At 44.9% G+C, this 22,295-nt stretch overlaps 1 pseudogene and 2 gene segments (V, D, J or C); all 3 read left to right on the forward strand.

Moving 5' to 3' along the window:
* Window positions 1-253: 253 nt before the first annotated feature.
* LOC122236245 lies at window positions 254-10,510 on the forward strand. The segment is given in 3 exon segments: window positions 254-360; window positions 5,747-6,063; window positions 10,400-10,510. Coding segments are annotated over 3 exon segments (474 nt in total).
* Window positions 10,511-10,932: 422 nt separating this feature from the next.
* Window positions 10,933-15,684, forward strand: LOC122236246. The segment is given in 3 exon segments: window positions 10,933-11,086; window positions 11,198-11,514; window positions 15,655-15,684. Coding segments are annotated over 3 exon segments (393 nt in total).
* A 5,883-nt stretch (window positions 15,685-21,567) lies between these two features.
* On the forward strand, window positions 21,568-22,088 carry LOC122236247 (annotated as a pseudogene).
* Window positions 22,089-22,295: the final 207 nt, after the last annotated feature.

Raw genomic sequence — 22,295 nt, forward strand, 5'->3', positions numbered from 1 at the left:
AAGGCCTGTTTCTGAGGGGTCACGGTAGATCAGAGATGAGAACTGCCACCTGCCACTGCCTGTGCCCTCTGCTCAGGCCTCACATCTGTGACCTCCCCACGCCTGCCCTGAAATTGCCCCCACCCTGCCCATTCCCCTGACATCCTCAGGCAGAGGCACCTAAAGAAGTCCGTGAGGAGTCAAAAAACAGGGGGGTCGCATTTGCATGGTTGGGCCCTCCCCCTCTCAACAGATCAAGAGGTGAAGGGAGAGGTGAAGGGAGACTCTGCTCAGCTGTGAGGCAACAGAAGGCAGGATCGGTGCTGACCTCCGCCATGGCCTGGTCCACTCTCCTCCTCACCCTCCTCGCTCACTGCACAGGTAACTTGATGTGGGGACACGGGAAGGGGTCCTGGAAGCACAAGTGTGGGCCTGATTCCTCCTCTTGTCTCTAGACCCCAGGAATATCCTCTCTGTTGTTTCTCTTTCCAGGGATTTGGGCTCAGTCGGGGCCGAATCAACCATCCTCAGTGTCTGGGGTCCTGGGCCAGAGGGTCACTATCTCCTGCACTGGAGTTGGTAGTTACGTGGGCTGGTACCAACAAATCCCAGGAATGGCTCCCAAAACCATCATCTATGATGATAGCAACCGACCCTCAGGGGTCCCTGATCGATTCTCTGGCTCCAAGTCTGGCAGCACAGGCACTCTGACCATCACTGGGCTCCAGGCCGAGGACGAGGCTGATTATTACTGCTTATCATGGTACAGCAGTGGCAGTGCTTACACAGTGGTCCAGGCCTGTGGGGAAGTGAGACAAAAACCTAGTTACTCATCTGCAAAGAGGGAAACACATCAGCAGTTGCCTTCTCAGCTTAGCATGTGATTCTGCTCATTCTGTGGCTAATGACTTGGACGTAGGTCCATGCAAGGGCACCTCCGTGAGTGAGGTTCCTCCTGTCCTTTCTGTCCTCAAAGTCACTCTCAGAAAACCCTTCCGACACAGAGTCTTGATGGAAGACAAACCTCTTGTTTTATCAGCTGAGGTATTTTACTTCTAGGCCAGATCATATCAATTTTTCCTTCTGATATAAAAATAAATAAAGCATTTTTATTTTTTCTCTGAACTCTACCCATGTGGTGCCTGAAGAATAAGTCAGCCTTATTTGCATCTGGTACTATTATCTCCATGGCAGTGGCTAGTCTCTTCTTCTTATCTATTATTTGTGAAAAAATGCCAATTTAAAATTATAAAATTATGACGACAAGTTTCATAAATTTTGTCCATAGGAAAAACCCTGCACATCAATGTTTATAACAACTGATTCCTAATCACTAAAGCCTGAAAGCACCCTAAACATGGCACATGGATATTTATTCTAGGTTTAAAATAATCACCCAAACCAGGAACCAACTAAGAGGTCACCAAGGAGGTGCCACTTTTATAAATAATTTGATAATTATATCCAACATTGGAAGCAGCAAAACTCTGCAAAAATCTGTAGGTCGCGGGGGTGCTAAACACTGAAAAAGAATTAATCATGTGAACAGAGGAAAACACTCTGAGCCACAGAATTATTCTATATGATACTAATGGCACTTAAATTACACTCTGTCATTGTCTGGCATTGTCTCCCAAACAAACGCAAGCACATCAGCACACAACCACCACACATACCAGTGTGCGCACACACAAAAGGACAGGGTGTGTCTAGGAGCTCACGAGCCAACGTAAAGGGCCCCCATGAGGCAAAACTAGAAAGATTTCAACCACAGGAACATAAAAGGATTGGGTTGTAACTCAGTGTCTACACATATGTCTGTCGTCCATATTGTTAACTGATGGTATAAATATATGGAATCAGATGAGACACATTCCCGTGCAGAGATTTCATGGAACAGGTGTAAACCCTTGGCTTGAATGACATCAGGCCTAACCCCCACTCAGTAAGTATGGACAAAGGCACCAACAAGAGGGACAGTCTGAAGAAGTGTCACAGTAAGAGAAGCTTAAGGACAATTCACAACTCAATGTCGCAAAGAATCCTAAACTGGTTCTTACAACAGAAAAAGGACATTAGGTAAAAACTAACAAAATCTGAATAAACTGTGGATATTAATTATGAGTTGAACTGTGTCTCCAACAATTCATGTGATTAAGAGTTCTAAAAACTCCCATATTTCTGGATGAGACCCTATTTGGAAATGAGACTGTTGCAGATGTAATTACCAGGGTGAGACCAGTAGAGTGTAACTGCATGTGTTCTAGGCTTTCTCTGTCTTTGTTTTTCCTCTGACTTGGTCTGGAATCATGCTGAAAGAATTTCACCATTTTAGAGAAAAAGGCCTATGAACCCATCCTACCTTGTCCAGAGAACCCTGGTATTACCGGAAAAATCTAGACCTTTTGTTGTCTTTTCACTGTTAACCCATGGAACATTTACCATATAAAGATAATAGTGTTGAATGTGAGTGGGATTCCCTTTCCTCAATGCCCCTTAATGGATAAGCAGAGAAAGAATTTCTAAGAAAATAGAGGTCCCTTGCACGGTATAAGGGTTTCTATCATGTTCATCCGAGAACAATTACAAAACTGGACTAATAGAGAGGCAAATGGGTCATGAGTATACCAGAGAAGAAAATTAAATTCCAGACTAAGTATAAAGGCCTGGTCAAAACCCAGATTGGGAAGTGAGTACCCTGGGTACTCGTTTGCGGAGAGCCGGTAGTCTTTTGACAAACAGAGACTTCAAAGGCCCCAGAGCCTATACCATGGAGGTGATGGGATATAACAGGAGATCCTCATAATACAGCAACAACAGCAAAAAGTATTCAAAGTTCAAGGACTTTGAATAACCACCATGGACTTTTTATCACATATGAACCGGGAGTGAACCTGGGAATATGAGGCCTTGAAATTGGTTTCGATTAGAGACTGGTAGGGGTGCCTGGGTGGCTCAGTCGGTTAAGCTTAGGAATTTGGCTTAGGTCATGATATCGTGGTTCATGAGCCGAGCTCTGCCTTGGGCTCTGTGCCACGGAATCAGAGCCTGGAGCCTGCTTCTGATTCTGTGTCTCCCGCTCTCTCACTGTAACTCCCTGCTCTCTCTCTCTCTCTCTGTCTTTCTGTCTCTCTATGTCTCAAAAAAAATAAACATTAAAACAAATTTAGATTGGAGACTGGTAGTGATACCAGGACGCTGCAGCAAGCAAACCCAATGTCAGGGAACACTAATATGTCCAGGAACGTAAACACTGTAAATTAAGCCCTGTGGTGAGCAGCCTGGACGCTGTTAGGGACCTGAAGAAAATTAATGTCTCCATCCCAAGCACCCAGGAGAGGATGCAATCATGCTCTTTCCTTGGGCACTGAAAGCTCAAATATCCATCTGCAAAGGTCAGAGTGTCCTCTAGGGATGCTGTGTGTTGTCAGAGCAGCTGGGTGACCAGGACCGGGGTCAGCGGTAGCCTGTTCACACTGGCACTGAGAGGACGGGCTGTGAGGCAGGCCAGCAGGAAAATACCCGAACAGGTATTTTCCAGACAGACCTTACTACCCGACAGAGCTCAGTCCCATGACCCAGAAGTTCCTGGTGCTCTAAGCCCTCCTTTTTCAGTGTGCAATGTATTATAATTACTCACACCAGATCCCTCTCCAGTCCTTCTCTGTGTCACACAAGTTTCTACTCCTCCTGTAAATATTCACACAATTATTTTCCCCAGTGGTTTATCTAATCCCTCTCTGCACTGTTCATGACAATACATCTAGGATATATCTCCTGGGATTTTTACCATATGTATATATATATATATATATATATATATATATGAAACACAAACTACGAATAAATAAAATATAAGATATAGTTATACACACACACACACTTCTAGTCATCAACTCTCGGTTAACATAGAACCGTGTGTTCCAGTCCTATAAATATTCAATGCTTCCCATTGAATACCTCCCATGAAACATCTCCTCCTTGTCTGTCATAGTGAGTCACATGAACCCAACATGCTCCACGACCTTGACAGTCTTGTTTGTCCTTGCAGCACTGAGTGTCTGCAGCTTACCGGTTAGCTGTTGCTCAGGAAAGGTTTTTGATTTTTAAAGAATACATCAGTGAAAAAAAGGAAAAATGCACATATCCACATTCTTTACCTTATTGCCAAAACTAGTATCTCTTCTTTTGTTTGAATCATCATAATCCATCCACATTTTTAAGCACAGAGATGGAGGTCATCTTAGACAAACCCTTACACCTCACACACAGCCTCCAGGTAATTCCTAAATCCAGGGATCTCTACATTAAATATAATGCTAAAATGTCCACGCTACTCAAAGCACTCTATAAATTCAATGCAATCCTCATAAGAATTCCAATGAAGTTTTGCACAGAAATTAAAAAAAAAAACCATGAATTTTGTATAGAACCAGAAAAGACCCCAAATTGCCAAAGCAATCTTGAGAAGGAACAAACCTCGAGACACCATTCTTCACACTTTGAAATTATATTACAAAGCTGTAGTCATGAAAACCAATATGGTATTGGTCTCAAGAGACACATAGATTGATGCCATAGAATAAAAAGACCAGAAAGTCATTCAAGTTCCTCTTGACCACCATGGAAGACATAGGCTGAAAACAGTCCTTTGAAGCTCTCCAGAACTGAGCTACCATGGATTTGGGAAGGAATTCAGAAAGAATATACATGAATCCTAGAGCAGATGCCCCAAATGGGATCCTTAGGATCTCACTGATACTTCCCAATGCACTTTGGGAGAGAAAACTGGAATCACTCAGACGTCTGACAATGAGCACATTGACATAGATGCCAGGATAGAGTGTGAATCAAGACAAATATCAGGGTAGGATGCACATGTAAAGAACAATCTCACCAGGGTCAGGTCCCATCTGCCAAAGGCCCCCATGGGAGCTGCCCTCTGCTCTCTGCTGCTTCCTGCATTGGCACGGTCGCCTGGAGCCCTGCCTCCACTGTCATATCCAATAACTCCTTCCCCTTTGATACACCTTTACTGTTAGAGGAATGTGTATAGAGACAACTCTTCAGGCCTGACCCATTAAGAGTCAGGGGAGCCATGGACAGGCTCACGCCCAGGAGTTTGAGTAGAACAGGGAGTCTGCCCTGAGGTGATAGGGGGCCACATGTGGGGACACCTGGTCTAACCCTGAGGCAGGGGAGAGTGGCTAGAGCAGTTGGAGACAGAAGTGGTCTCTGATGGGCTGTGCTCACCTCATACAATGGCATGTCTGTGTCTGGACACTAAGGGGCACTCAAGGCCTGTTTCTGAGGGGTCACAGTAGACCAGAGCTGAGAAGTGCCACCTGCAACTGTCTGTGCCCTTGGCCTAGGGCTCACATCTGTGACATCCCCACCCCTGCCCTGAAATTGCCCCCACCCTGCCCATCCCCCTGACATCCTCAGGCAGAGGCACCTAAAGAAGTCAGTGAGGAGTCAAAAAACAGGGGGGTCGCATTTGCATGGTTGGGCCCTCCCCCTCTCAACAGATCAAGAGGTGAAGGGAGAGGTGAAGGGAGGCTCTGCTCAGCTGTGAGGCAACAGAAGGCAGGATCGGTGCTGACCTCTGCCATGGCCTGGTTCCCTCTCCTCCTCACCCTCCTCTCTCACTGCGCAGGTGACTTGATGTGGGGACACGGGAAGGGGTTCTGGAAGCACAAGTGTGGGCCTGATTCCTCCTCTTGTCTCTAGACCCCAGGAATATCCTCTCTGTTGTTTCTCTTTCCAGGGATTTGGGCTCAGTCGGGGCTGAATCAACCATCCTCAGTGTCTGGGGCCCTGGGCCAGAGGGTCACTATCTCCTGCACTGGAGTTGGTAGTTACATGGGCTGGTACCAACAAATCCCAGGAATGGCTCCCAAAACCATCATCTATGAAGATAGCAACCGACCCTCAGGGGTCCCTGATCGATTCTCCGGCTCCAAGTCTGGCACCACAGGCACTCTGACCATCACTGGGCTCCAGGCCGAGGACGAGGCTGATTATTACTGCTTATCGTGGTACAGCAGTGGCAGTGTTCACACAGTGGTCCAGGCCTGTGCGGAAGTAAGACAAAAACCTAGTTACTCATCTGTAAAGAGGGAAACACATCAGCAGTTGCCTCCTCAGCTTAGCATGTGATTCTGCTCATTCTGTGGCTGATGACTTGGACACAGGTCGATGCAAGGGCACCTCCCGTGAGTGAGGTTCCTCCTGTCCTTTCTGTCCTCAAAGTCACTCTCAGAAAACCCTTCTGACACAAAGAGTCTTCATGAAAGTGAAATCTCTTGTTTTATCAGCTGAGGTATTTTACTTCTAGGCCAGATCATATCAATTTTTCCCACTGATATTAAAATAAATGAAGCATTTTTATTTTTTCTCTGAACTCTACCCATGTGGTGCCTGGAGAATAAGTCAACCTTATTTGCATCTGGTACTATTATTTCCATGGCTGTGGCTAGTCTCTTCTTATTATCTATGATTTGTGGAAAAAAATGCCAATTTAAAATTATAAAATTATGAGGATAAGTTTCATAAATTTTGTCCATAGGAAAAACCCTGCACTTTAATGTTTATAACAACTGATTCCTAATCACTAAAGCCTGAAAGCAACCTAAACGTAGCACATAGATATTTATTCTAGGTTTAAAATAATCACCCAAACCAGGAACAAACTAAGAGGTCACCCAGGAGGTGCCACTTTTATAAATTATTTGATAATTATATCCAACATTGGAAGAAGCAAAACTCTGGAAACATCTGTAGGTCGCGGGGGTGCTAAACGCTGAAAAACAATTAATCATGTGAACATAATAAAACATTCTGAGCAACAGAATTATTCTATATGATACTAATGACACTTGAATGACACTCTGTAATTGTCTGGCATTTTCTCCCAAACAAACGCAAACAAATCAGTGCACAACCACCACACATACACGTGTGCGCACACACACAAGGACAGGGTTTGTCTAGGAGCTCACGAGCCAACGAAAAGGGCCCCCATGAGGCAAAACTAGAAAGATTTCGACCACAGGAACATAAAAGGATTGGGTTGTAACTCAGTGTCTACACATATGTCTGCCGTCTATATTGTTAACTGATGATATAAATATATGGAATCAGATGAGACACATTTCCGTGCAGAGATTTCATGGAACAGGTGTAAACCCTTGGCTTGAATGACGTCAGGCATAGCCCGCACTCAGTAAGTATGCACAAAAGCACCAAAAGAGGGACAGTCTGAAGAAGTGTCACAGTAAGAGAAGCTTAAGGACAATTCACAACTCAGTGTCGCAAAGAATCATAAACTGGATCATACAACAGAAAAAGGACACTAGGTAAAAACTAAGAAAATCTGAATAAACTGTGGATATTAATTGTTACGCGTTGAACTGTGTCTCCAATAATTCATGTGATTAAAAGTTCTAAAAACTCCCATATTTCAGGATGAGACCTTTTTGGAAATGAGACTGTTGCAGATGTAATTACCAGGGTGAGACCAGTAGAGTGTAACTGCATGTGTTCTAGGCTTTCTCTGTCTTTGTTTTCCCTCTGACTCGGCCTGCAATGATGCTGAAAGGAATCTCACTATTTTAGAGAAAAAAGCCTATGAACCCATCCTACCTTGTCCAGAGAACCCTGGTATTACCGGAAAAATCTAGACATTTTGTTGTCTTTTCACCGTTAACCCATGGAACATTTACCAAATAAAGATAATAGGGTTGAATGTGAGTGGGATTCGTTCCCTGAATGCCCCTTAGTGGATGAGCAGAGAACAAATTTCTACGATAGATTTTCTTGTACTGTATAATGGTTTATATCAATGTTCATTCGAGAACACTTACAAAACTGGACTAATAGAGAGGCAAATGGGTCATGAGTATACTAGAGAAGAAAATTAAATTCCAGACTAAGTATAAAGGTCTGGTCAAAACCCAGATTGGGAAGAGAGTGCAGTGGGTACTTGTTTGCGGAGAGCCAGTAGTCTTTTGACAAACAGAGACTTCACAGGCCCCAGAGCCTGTACCATGGAGGTGATGGGATATAACAGGAGATTCTCATAATACAGCAACAACAGCAAAAAGAATTCAAAGTTCAAGGATAACCCCCATGGACTTTTTATCACGTATGAACCGGGAGTGAACCTGGGAAATATGAGGCCTTGAAATTGGTTTCGATTGGAGACTGGTAGGGGTGCCTGGGTAGCTCAGTCGGTTAAGTTTAGGACTTTGGCTCAGTGCATGATCTCGTGGTTCGTGAGCCGAAGCCCTGCCTTGGGCTCTGTGCCACGGAATCAGAGCCTGGAGCTTGCTCTTGATTCTGTGTCTCCCGCTATCTCTCTGTAACTCCCTGCTCTCTCTCTCTCTCTCTGTCTGTCTTTCTGTCTCTCTATGTCTTAAAAAAAATAAACTTTAAAACAAATTTAGATCGGAGACTGGTAGTGATGCCAGGGCCCTGCAGCAAGCAAACCTAATGTCAGGGAACACTAATATGTCCAGGAACATAAACACTGTAAACTAAGCCCCATGGTGAGCAGCCTGGACGCTGTTAGTGACCCGAAGAAAATTAATGTCTCCATCCCAAGCACCCAGGAGAGGATGCAATCATGCTCTTTCCTTGGGCACTGAAAGCTCAAATATCCGTCTGCAAAGGTCAGAGTGTCCTCTAGGGATGCTGTGTGTTATCAGAGCAGCTGGGTGACCAGGACCGGGGTCAGCGGTGGCCTGTTCACACTGGCACTGAGAAACTGAGCTGTGAGGCAGGCCAGCAGGAAAATACCCGAACAGGTATTATCCAGACAGACCTTACTACCCAACGGAGCTCAGTCCCATGACCCAGAAGTTCCTGGTGCTCTAAGCCCTCCTTTTTCAGTGTGCAATGTATTATAATTACTCACACCAGATCCCTCTCCAGTCCTTCTCTGTGTCACACAAGTTTCTACTCCTCCTGTAAATATTCACACAATTATTTTCCCCAGTGGTTTATCTAATCCCTCTCTATACTGTTCATGACAATACATCTAAGATATATCTCCTGGGATTTATATCATATATATATATATATATATATATACACACACATATATATATGTATGTGTGTATATATATATATATACACATATATATGTATATATATATATATACACATATATATGTGTATATATACATATATATACATATACACATATATATGTGTACATATATATATACATATATATACATATACACACATATATATATACACACACACACATATATATATATATAAAACACAAACTTCATAAAGATAATACATAAGATACAGTTATACACACACACTTCTAGTCATCAACTCTCGGTTAACATACAACCGTGTGTTCTAGTCCTATAAATATTTAATGCTTCCCATTGAATACCTCACAAGAAACATCTCCTCCTTGTCTGTCATAGTGAATCAGATGAAAACCCAACAGGCTCCACGACCTTGACAGTTTTGTTTGTCCTCCCACACTAAGTGTCTGCACCTTACCGGTACTTAGCTGGTGCCCAGGAAAGGTTTTGATTTAAAAAGAGTACATCAGTGAAAAAAATAAAAATAAAAAATGCACATATCCACATTCTTTACCTTATTGCCAAAACTAGTATCTTTTCTTTCGTTTGAATCATCATAATCCATCCACATTTTTAACCACAGAGATGGAGGTCATCTTAGACAAACACTTAGACCTCATACACAACCCTCAGGTAGTTCCTAAATCCAGGCATCTCCACAATAAATACAATGCTAAAATGTCCACACTACTCAAAGCACTCTATAAATTCAATGCAATCCCCATAAAAATTCCAATGACATTTTTCACAGAAACTAAAAAAACCCGAATTTTGTATACAACCAGAAAAGACCCCAAATTGCCAAAACAATCTTGAGAAGGAACAAACCTCGAGACACCATACTTCCCATTTGAAATTATATTAACAAAGCTGTAGTCATGAAAACCAACGTGGTATTGTTCTCGAGAGACACATAGATTGATGCCATAGAATAAAAAGACCAGAAAGTCATTCAAGTTCCTCTTACACCCAAGGAACGCATAGGCTGAAAACGGTCCTTTGCAAGGTCTCCGGAACAGAGCTACCATGATTTGGGAAGGAATTCAGAAAGAGTATACATGAATCCTAGAGCAGATTCCCCAGATGGGATCCTTAGGATCTCACTGATATTTCCTGATGCACTTTGGGAGAGAAAACTGGAATGACTCAGACGTCTGACAATGAGCACATTCACATAGATCCCAAGATAGAGTGTGAATCAACACACTCCATCTGAGTAAGAAGCACATGTAAAGAACGATCTCATCAGGGTCAGGTCCATCTGCCAAATTTCCCCATGGGAGCTGCCCTCTGCTCTCTGCTGCTTCCAGGCACCCATGCCTGGAGCCCTGCCTCCGCTGTCATATCCAGACAACTCCTTCCCCTATTGGTACACCTTTACTGTTACAGGAATGTGTATAGAGACACCTCCTCTGGCCTGACCCATGAACAGTCAAGGGAGGCATGGACAGGCTCACCCCCAAGAGTTTGAGTAGAACAGAGTCTGCCCTGAGGTGATGGGGGCCAGATGTGGGGACACCTGGCCTAGCCCTGAGGCAGGACAGAGGCTAAGCAGTGGGGAGGCAGAAGTGGTCTCTGATGGGCTCTGTTAATGTCATACAATGGCATGTCTGTGTCTGGACGCTAAGGGGCACTCAAGGCCTGTTTCTTAGGGGTCATGGTAGACCAGAGCTGAGTCCTGCCATCTGCTACTGTCTGTGCCCTCGGCTCAGGGCTCACATCTGTGACCTCCCCACCCCCTGCCCTAAAGTTGCCCCTCCCTTGCTCATCCCCCTGACTTCCTTAGGCCGAGGCACCTATAGAAGTCAGTGAGGAGTCAAAAAACAGGGGGGTCGCATTTGCATGGTTGGGCCCTCCCCCTCTCAACAGATCAAGAGGTGAAGGGAGAGGTGAAGGGAGGCTCTGCTCAGCTGTGAGGCAACAGAAGGCAGGATCGGTGCTGACCTCCGCCATGGCCCGGTCCACTCTCCTCCTCACCCTCCTCGCTCACTGCGCAGGTGACTTGATGTGGGGACACGGGAAAGGGTTGTGGAAGCACAAGTGTGCGCCTGATTCCTCCTCTTGTCTCTAGACCCCAGGAATATCCTCTCTGTTGTTTCTCTTTCCAGGGATTTGGGCTCAGTCGGGGCCGAATCAACCATCCTCAGTGTCTGGGGCCCTGGGCCAGAGGGTCACTATCTCCTGCACTGGAGTTGGTAGTTACGTGGGCTGGTACCAACAAATCCCAGGAATGGCCCCCAAAACCATCATCTATAGTAATAGCAACCGACCCTCAGGGGTCCCTGATCGATTCTCCGGCTCCAAGTCTGGCAGCACAGGCACGCTGACCATCAATGGGCTCCAAGCCGAGGACGAGGCTGATTATTACTGCTCATCGTGGTACAGCAGTGGCAGTGCTTACACAGTGGTCCAGGCCTGTGGGGAAGTGAGACAAAAACCTAGTTACTCATCTGTAAAGAAAGGAAACACATCAGCGGTTGCCTCCTCAGCTTAGCCTGTGATTCTGCTCATTCTGTGGCTGATGACTTGGGCGCAGGTCCATGCAAGGGCATGAGCCTCCCGTGAGTGAGGTTCCTCCTGTCCTTTCTGTCCTCAAAGTCACTCTCAGAAAACCCTTCTGACACAGAGTCTTGATGAAAGTGAAATCTCTTGTTTTATCAGCTGAGGTATTTTATTCTAGGCCAGATCATATCAATTTTTCCTTCTGATATAAAGAAATGAAGCATTTTCATTTTTCCTCTGAACTCTACCCATGTGGTGCCTGAAAAATAAGTCAGCCTTATTTGCATCTGGTACTATTATCTCATTGGTGGTGTCTAGTGTTGTCTTGTTATCTCTTATTTGTGAAAAAATGCCAATTTAAAATTATAAAATTATGAAGATAAGTTTCAAAACTTTTGTCCATAGGAAAAACCCTACACTTCAATGTTTATAACAACTTATTCCTAATCACTAAGGCCTGGAAGCAACTTAAACTTGGCACATGGATACTTATTCTAGGTTTAAATGTAAATACCCAAACCAGGAACCAACTAAGAGGTCACCCAGGAGGTGCCACTTTTATAAATAATTTGATAATTATATCCAACATTGGAAGAAGCAAAACTCTGCAAACATCTGTAGGTCGTGGGGGTGCTAAACACCGAAAAAGAATTAATCACGTGAACAGAGGAAAACACTCTGAGCCACGGATTATTCTATATGATACTAATGGCCCTTAAATGACACTCTGTCATTGTCTGGCATTGTCTCCCAAACAAACGCAAGCAAATCAGCGCACAACCACCACACATACCCATGTGAGCACACACACAAGGACAGGGTTTGTCTAGGAGCTCTCAAGCCAACCTAAAGGGCCCCCCTGAGGCAAAACTAGAAAGATTTCAACCACAGGAACATAAAAGGATTGGGTTGTAACTCACTGTCTACACATGTATCTGCCGTCCATATTGTTAACTGATGGTATAAATAAATGGAATCAGATGAGACACATTCCCATCCAGAGATTTCATGGAACAGGTGTAATCCCTTGGCTTGAATGACGTCAGGCATAATCCCCACTCAGTAAGTATGCACAAAGGCACCAAAAGAGGGACAGTCTGAAGAAGTGTCACAGTAAGAGAAGCTTAAGGACAATTCACAACTCCATGTCGCAAAGAATCTTAAACTGGATCTTACTACAGAAAAAGGACTTTAGGGAAAAACTAAGAAAATCTGAAAAAACTGTGGATATTAATTGTTACGCATTGAACTGTGTCTCCAACAATTCATGTGATTAAAAGTTCTAAAAACTCCCATATTTCAGGATGAGACCTTTTTGGAAATGAGACTGTTGCAGATGTAATTACCAGGGTGAGACCAGTAAAGTGTAAGAGCATGTGTCATAGTCTTTCTCTGTTTTTCCTCTGACTCGGTCTGGAATGATGCTGAAAGGAATCTCACTATTTTAGAGAAAAAGGCCTATGAACCCATCCTACATTGTCCAGAGAACCCTGATATTACCGGAAAAAATCCAGACATTTTGTTGTCTTTTCACCGTTAACCCATGGAACATTACCAAATAAATATAATAGGGATGAATGTGAGTGGGATTCCCTTCCCTGAATGCCCCTTAATGGATGAGCTGAGAACGAATTTCTAAGAAGACAGAGGTCCCTTTTACTGTATAATGTTTTATATCAATGTTCATCCTGAGAACACTTACAAAACTGGACTAATAGAGAGGAAAATGAGTCATAAGTACACCAGAAAAGAAAATTAAATTCCAGACTGAGTACAAAGGCCCGGTCAAAACCCAGATTGGAAAGTAAATACAGTGGATACCTCTCTGCGGAGAGCAGGTAGTCTTTTGACAAACAGAGACTTCTAAGAAAAGAGTAATAAAGGAACTTAAATTGTTTAAATCTAAATTTAGATTTAAGAAGAGAACAAAATAACAAAAATGATATTAAACTTAATATACTACATAATGATGTTAAATTATATTGCATTTAAATGGACAAATTGTTCCAGTTACAGACATGGATTGACCTAACAGAGCATGATGGTTAAAATTTAAAAAAAAGTATACCCTGTAACCATGAAAGTACAAAAAGATGTGGTTATATAAGTGTCACGCCAAAGACTAAGGGAGGAAATTTTCTAGAAAACCAGTGACACATTTAATAGTGATAAAATAATCTATTCAAGAAAAAAAAGAAGCTCAAATATAATAACATACCTTTGCAAAACTATCTGAAGAATAAATTATAGAAGCAAAGAGAGGAATAACTAGTCCACAATTACAGTTGCAGATATTAACACAATGGTCTTAGTAACTGAATGAATACAGAAAAAAAAATAGTACACATTAAAAAGAGAACAGAAGAATTAAAAGGAGTACAAATCTGAACGGTAATTGCTTAAGTAATTACATAAAGACAGGAGTAAAAAAAAAAAACTGAGGGATTTCCTGATTTACTTCTAATGGATGTGTACGCTTTATCTTGGTTCTGTGAGCAGGGGTGCTCCCTGCGTTTCCTTCTTATTCCTTTTTTTCATCTTCCCCCCTCTCTTATCTTCTCCTTTCCTTACCACTGACCCGGAGCTAGTGCACAGCAGGAAGCGATGCTCCGGCCACTGCACTGGGAGGACGGACTTGGCATATCTCACGTTCTTGTTCCCACGTAGTTCCCACATGCCCACCTTTACACATGTGACACAAACCCCTTTAACTGTCCTCAACCTTATTTTTCCCTCTCATGTCCTTCCCGACAGTGCACACAGCTGGAGCCCTCAGCTCATCCTTTCCCTCACCCTCAGTCCAGGGCCACGGTCACCTCTCCATGCTCTTCCTTGTGGGCCCTACTTGCTCATCTTCCTCCTCCAGATTCCCCGTATACTCAGCCCTCAGGCCCTCCGGACACGGCCTTGCCTGCTCTGTTGTCGTCAGGCACATTGTTGAAACTGACACCACAATGTCTGTCTAAAGTATAAGTTTCTTAGTTAATAATACTGTACTGTAGATTTGAAATTTGCAGACAGGATAGATCTTAAGGGTTCTCATAAAAGAAAGAAAGAAAGAAAGAAAGAAAGAAAGAAAGAAAGAAAGAAAGAAAGAAAGAGAAAGAAAAGAAAAGAGAGAGGAGAAAGAAAGAAAGAAAGAAAGAAAGAAAGAAAGAAGAAAAGAGAGAGCGAAGAAAGGAATGAAGGAAGGAGGGAGGGAGGGAGGGAGGAATAAAAATAGAAAACTGGCATGTATACGAAGTGATAAATGTATTGATTAGCTTGGTTGTTTCACCTCACAATTTTAATGGATATCCAATCTCCATTCTGTGCCTTAAGTGCATACAATGTTTGATTTTTTATTATACTTGGAAAAGCTGAAAAGTTAAACAGAATTAATAATAAAAACAATATGTTGCATTTCAACAAAATTTCTCCCGTTTTCAATCTCTAAGAAATACAAATAAAATAAAAGCCAAGCACCTCACTCTGACATAGAAGTACTTTTACACTTAGGCGTCAAACGTCCTCACCCCTTTCGCACTTACATTCCATTTGCTCAAAGCTGCTGTCAAATGACGTAGTTTCCGTCCCCTCAACACATCATATCTGATGCCCCACCCACCTCCAATTCCATCTTTCTTCTGGGAAGGTAGTGTGTTTTATTTGTCCTGCTGTAGGAACCCTGGTCCCAACTCTCCACCCAGAGAACCAGTCTCCTCCCTCACGTGGCCCACCTGAGACAGCAGCTCAGGTGTGTTCTTCCAGAAACCGCTGCATTCTCAACCCACTGCGGCCCCATTCACGGTGCTTGGTGGTGATTCACCACATTTCTTTCTCTGACAAACACAGAAATTCTTGGTGGGAAGGCTGTTTGTTCATATGAGTTACCTTGGGCACTAGGGCATATGGCACGTGGATGCTTGTGGTCTGACAGTGGCCAGGCTGTCAGGTCAGTGTCCCTGACATCCTTTCCAGGGACAGACTGAAGCTTGACCTGTGGGCAGCAGGGGGCACTGTCGGCCTCCCCAGGAAGAGCACACTGGGGGCCCCCTGCTGTGTACCCTACAACCCCCCTTAGGGCGCCCACACTTTTGCCTATGTGTGCTAGTGAGGACTCAGCAGCTGTGTCCCCTCTGGCTGGGAGGGGTCTCCTGCTCACAGGTCTGTGGAAATTTCCGGCAGCTGCTTCTTCCCTGGTCCCTCCCAGGAGACAAACTCTGAGTCTCTGTGGAAATCAGCCCCCTCTTTCTAAGGGACTAAGCTGACACTTCAGCTAGTAGGCAGGATGGAAATCTGTGTGAACAGCCAGTCCCCATGAGTCCATGGAGAAGACAAAAGAAACCGCTACATGCCCGCCCTGATCTGGGGCTGCAGGAAGAGCATCCATCATGGCCTGAACCCTTCTCCTTGTGCTCCTGGTGCTCCTGGCTCACTGCACAGGTAGGGACATCTCCAGATCCATGGCAGCTCTTATTTTTTTTTTTTTAATTTTTTTTTCAACGTTTTTTATTTATTTTTGGGACAGAGAGAGACAGAGCATGAATGGGGGAGGGGCAGAGAGAGAGGGAGACACAGAATCGGAAACAGGCTCCAGGCTCCGAGCCATCAGCCCAGAGCCTGACGCGGGGCTCGAACTCACGGACCGCGAGATCGTGACCTGGCTGAAGTCAGACGCTTAACCGACTGCGCCACCCAGGCGCCCCTCCATGGCAGCTCTTGAGTGGGTGTCACCCTCACTGTCACAGACCACCAAGCAGCTTCACCTTTTCCGCTGCCCCGTTTCCCATGAGGGTCTGTGTTTACAGGTTCCCTGTGCCAGCAGGGGATGACCCAGCTACCCTCCTTCTAAAGACTTCCACTGTGCTCCAGATCTATGGGGAAGTGAAACAAAAACCTGGCCTGCACCCTCCTGACCTGGTGTGCCCTTCACAACAGGGGCTCTACCCTGCCTGGCTTAGGGGGTCAATGGCATTGTCATTTCTTCTGTCAGCACCTAAGTTTCCTCAGTCCACTTGATCTGATAATATCACATACTTTTCTTCAGATCAAAATTTGGATTAATCCATTGATAATATAGTCTCACCCTGTTAATGTTGCACTGGAAATAATCCCATGCTCAGAGATTAATAGCTCTTAATGAAGAAATTGGATAAGAATGAAAAGGCTGATTCTGGCCATGCTCTCTGGAGAGTGTAGAGTGACTCAGATATGCTTCTGGTCCGAGTGTTTCCATTTGGGGTGGGGATGCAATCCCCACACACACGTGGGAATTGTATTATCTATTCTAGCATCAACCTCCAAAGATGAAAATTAGAAATAATATCATCTACAATAGCATCAAAAATATGAAACATATAAGGAAAGATCTGAAAGAATTTGAGAATTTTATGCACTAAAAATTATAAACTATTCAAAGGGAGATTAAAGGTTTAAATACATGTACAGATCTATGTGGCTTATGGGTCTAAATATTCAACTTGGGGGCACCTGGGTGGCTCAGTCAGTTAAGCGTCTGACTTCAGCTCAGGTCATGATCTCGCGGTCCGTGAGATCGAGCCCCACGTCGGGCTCTGGGCTGATGGCTCAGAGCCTGGAGCCTGCTTCCGATTCTGTGTCTCCCTCTCTCTCTGCCCCTCCCCCGTTCATGCTCTGTCTCTCTCTGTCTCAAAAATAAAATAAAAATAAACTTAAAAAAATTTAATCTTAAATATTCAACTTGGTAAAGATGTCAATCCTCCCAGAATTGACCAATACAATCATTGTAATAGCTTTGGTAAAATGTCCTTGAAATGGTGGGGAATTTTAGAAAAGAAAAAAGAAAAGAAAGTAGAAACACTAAGAAAACATGTGACTGGAATATAGCCCTGGGAGAATCCTGCCCTGTGTCCTCAGGCCAGCTTGTCTCTGAGGAGGATAAGGCCCAGGAAGTTGGTCTGAAGTCAGAAGAAACAAGTCAGGGTGAGAGCACAGACATGCAGTGTCAACCAAGGACACGGACCGGGTAGAGGACCCTCTGTCCAAAGGCCGAAGCACAGAGTGTGAGTGCAACAGGCCTGTTGCTGGGGACCCCTGGCGATGAGTCTATATAGTGCCCCCCACAGTGTGCATCTGGGGCGATGGTTTCTGTTCATCACTTCAACCTGGCGAAGGACTCTGTGACTTGTAACTTGTTGGAGAATTGGGGCCAGAAGACAGGTACATGAAGAGGGCAGCATGTGATCTCAGAAACTCTGTATTTTCAAGGGTTACAAGTGGAACTTGCATCCATAATTCCTGGGAAGACAGTCTGAGGAAACTGATCAAAAATAGGTCACCTCCAATGGCTGCCTTGGCCTCTCTTGGAAGGCATGTGGGTGTATCCCTACCCCACATGGGATGTTGTTTGCCTGGTCTTGTGGAGGCATATGTAGTGGGAAGTCATGCCTACTGGAGAAGTCTTGTGTGCTGAAGTTCTTGACTGCAACTTAAGGATGAATTTGAACCCCACTGACCAGCACAATGAAAGGCCCCATGTCCCAGGCCTAGGAGGAAATGAGATTCTAGCTCCTTGAGCACCCACTCCCAATTTCATCTGTCTACAATGACAGTTTTCATGGATTCTTTCTACTAACTTGTCAATGTAAGGCAAGATCTACATGATCTTGTAAGGAATGATCTGATCTGTGAGGAAATTTAAAATGAGTGTGTATCTTAGCAAATGTGTATCAAGTCTCCTGCACCGATGTAGCAGAGGAACGCCCAGGGTTTCGCTCTCAATTTGTATTCAGATTTATTTTCTCTTTTCTGCCATTCCCTCCCCATTCGCTAACCTTGCTGGCATCCCGAGCTTTGTGCTCTGAATCCCCAAAGTGAGTTAGGCTTTGGACCAAGTAATAAGGAACTCCAAATATCCCTCCCCCCTATATTTTCTGTAATTTAGGTTCCTGTTTCCAGGATCTACAGACTCATCCATCCATGAGGTTGGGGTCAGATCTCAAGGACAAAATCATCTGTAGCAGAAAAAGCAGCAACATGAGATGAAATTGTGGCCTGGCACAAAACACATATGTGGAAGCCATAGAAATATGGACTGAGGAGATCTTGTCTCATTGTTATCTGAGATGAAACCTCTGGCTTCAGGTCTGCCAAGGCATGATTTCTTAGGTCCTGTCCTAAGACAAGTCTGACCACTGGGTCCAGACATGGGGCCATCTGGACAAACACTGTTCCAGATCAGTGAAGAATCAAGATGCAGCCTCCCTCCTCCTCTTGTGGGCCCTTCACTCTCTGGACACTTATTGCATCTAACTGTACATAATTTACAATCTGTCCTCATCCTCTCAAACTATGTCCCCAAATCCAGTCCTTGGCAACACATATTGTGATACCGTCTCACATTGAGCAGAAATCCCTTGATGCAATGGTCAGCCTTCCCTGGGGGCCAGGTCCATGAAGTGTCAGGTTGGAACCAGAGACACAGGAGTCCAACTGCATTTGACTTAGGACAGTTGACTCACCAAGAGTTCCTTCGTCCCACACTATTTACTAAAACATACTTGGTACCACACTTGGTCTAGAGGCTCAGGATACAGTGTAGGCAAGACAGGGATTGCCCCTGTCCTCAGGGAGCTGACGCTATCTGGGACAGGGAAAACAAACCAGGAAAAGCATAAACACATGTAAAATGTTACCATGGAGTGAGGGGAGTTGAGTATTGTAGGTGGATACAGGAGCCACTGGAGCATTTAACAAAAAGACACAGGATCTAATTCAAGCTTATGAAGAAAAGTCCAGATGTTTCAGTGAACATGAATGAGGAGGAGGGAGGAAGGAAGCCAGTGGGAACACCGGTAGCTGTTAGAGGATAATGGGCAGATTCAGCAAGTTTGGGGAGGAAGGAGGCACCGAAGAAGGGGGTGTGGCTTCGAGCTAACCCTTAGGAGCTGGATGGCATGTGAGTGAGCTCCTAGGGAGAACATTCTTGATCAGAGGTATGGAGATGAGGTCCCAAGTTCACCCCCATGATGGAAGCGTCAACAACCTCCCTGTCTTGTTCAGTGGTAACATGGGGATATTTCGGGGTGTCTGGGTGGTTGGGTCGCTTAAGCATCTGACTCTTGATTTCAGCTCAGGCCATGATCTCACGGTTTGTGAGTTCAAGCCCCACGTCAGGCAGCTTTGCATTGGCAGTGTGGAGCCTGCTTGGGATTCTCTTTCGCTCTCTCTCTGCCCCTCCCCTACTCATTTTCTCTTTCTCTCTCTCTCTCTCTCAAAATAAATAAATAAATAAAACTTAAGAAAATAAAACACAGGCATATTTCCTCTCCAGATAACAAGAGGGAAATCCTTCAGGACTCACTCTTCTTTCTCTGATAGTTATCTGAGATGACCCTTCTCCATGACCCCCATGTCCCCAAGCTGATTTCCCAAATAGGAACAAAATGCCTCTGCATTCCCATGTATTGCATCCACACAACAAGCCATCCAGAATAAGAGATTCTCGTCATCCTGGACCCATTGATCAGGAATCCCAGGCTTCAGGACTGGACCAGATCTCTTACACCATCTTCCCTGCCATCAACATGGTACCAGAAAGAAATTCATCTGATTTCTCCCAGAAACATGAGGTTCATCCCAGCATTTGGAGCCAGGATCAATCACGTTCTGACAGCATGACTGGAAGATGTGGGTCTGGATAGGAGAGGAAAAGGTCAGACGGTTTGTGCAAGCATCCCCACCTTGTATATCACTCAGCTCTTTATTACCAGCTCTGCCCTCCACCCTCATAGCTGGTTCATGTTTGAGTTTTGTGTTGTGTACGTTAAGAGCTGAGCAGGGGACACAGACCATGGGGTTTCTGTCTCATACGGTTGTAATTCTGACTCCCAGAGTTTTCTAATGTCTTATAAAACATAAGACATCCCATGACCACCTGCGGTTTTCTCCTCCATCTGTCCCTTCCTCAGGAGAGGATCAGTCCCAGAGGCCCAGCACAAGATGCTCTGTACACATCCCATGATGGTTCCTCATCTGCTCCAGTCCCCAGTAAGTGCCACCCCAGGCCACCTCAGGATCATTGCTGAGAGACTCCACCTCACAGGGAGGTCACAGAAGGCACTGACACATTTAACCTTTTCTGTGTCCTGGGAGTGGGATCAGAATTAGCCAGACTCAAAAAGCCAAATATCTGATTCTCATACAAATACAAAATGAACAAGTGTAAAATATGTTACTCAACTCATCTATTAGTGAGAAGACCAATAAAATGGTGAATCTTGAATAAAGATCAGATAAAAAACAAAAATACTTACAGTTCACCAGGAAAATGGACTTTGAAAAAATATTTTTTTTTGTGTGTTGGAGATACACTGCTAAATTTGTAACAAGCAAGGAATCACATAAGAGGAAAAAACATGTGTCCTGCACAGAAAGAGACACGTCTTCATGGGGGTAGCACAGTGCTCTGGATTTGATCCTGACTGAAAAGGAATCTGAGCCGAGACGCCACCTCGACCCTGACCCATGAACAGCCAAGATAGCCATGGCCAGACCTTGAAGAGTCTGGGTAGAGTATACAGCTTTCCTTGAGGTAATGGGAGGCAACATAAGGGGATACCTGGCCCTAAAGCAGGGGATAGGGGACAAAGCAATAGGATGTCAGGAGGTGTGTCTGACTGGCTCCAGTCACATGTCACACAATGCTGTGTCTGGGCTTGGACCACCAAGGGACACATACGGCCCATTTCAAGGGTTAAAAGGTGATCAGAGCTGGGACCTGCCACCTGGAACTGCCTGTGCCCTATGTTCAGGGCTCACAACGGTGACATCCACACCCCTGGCCCCACACAGCCCCTCCCATACCCATCCCCTTACCTCCTCAACAGAGAGACCTGACCCAGGGCCAGTGAAATGTTAGACAGCTATGAATCTCATTTGCATGGACAGATCCTCCCCCTCTTAGAGAATGAAAAGGGGGAAGAGACCTATTAGGGGAGGTCTGCACACCGTGGGTTACAGAAGGTAGGAACAGTGATGACTTCCACCATGGCCTGGACCCCTCTTCTCCTCACCCTACTTGCTCACTGTACAGGTAACTGGATGTGAGGCCAAGGGAAGGGGCCCTTGGAGGACATGTGGGTCCTGCTTTTTCCTCTTGTCTCTAGACCCCGGCATCACGGTCTCTGTGTCTCTCATTTGCAGGGTCCTGGGCCCAGTCTGTGCTGACTCAGCCACCATCAGTGTATGGGACCCTAGGCCAGAGGATCACCATCTCCTGCACCGGAAGCAGCTCCAACATCGGGGGTGGTAATGCTGTGAGCTGGTACCAACAAGTCCAGGAATGGGCCCCAAAACTGTCATCTATTGGGATAACAGCAAACCCTCGGGGGTCCCAGATAGATTCTCTGGCTCAAAGTCTGGCAGTTTAGGCACGCTGACCATCACTGGGCTGCAGGCTGAGGACGAGGCTGATATTACTGCTCAGCATGGGATGATAGTCTGAGAGCTCACACAGTGCTCCAGGCCTGTGGGGAAGTGAGACTAAAACATGCTGTCCCTGCAGTGATGGGATTTCTTTTGCAGCCCCCATCTTCTGCCAAGATAGCCGGTTCCCCTTTTGTTTGACCTAAATCTGAGGTCTGAAACCCAACTCAGGGAACTTTCTCTAGGATATGTGTCCTTGTCCTCTCAATTGTGTCTCTGCAGCCTGTCTTGCAGGTACACATTTTCTGTTTCATGCTA

This window comes from Panthera tigris, assembly GCF_018350195.1.
Source record: "Panthera tigris isolate Pti1 chromosome D3 unlocalized genomic scaffold, P.tigris_Pti1_mat1.1 chrD3_random_Un_scaffold_91, whole genome shotgun sequence".
In the NCBI taxonomy this organism is placed as follows: Eukaryota; Metazoa; Chordata; class Mammalia; order Carnivora; family Felidae; genus Panthera; species Panthera tigris.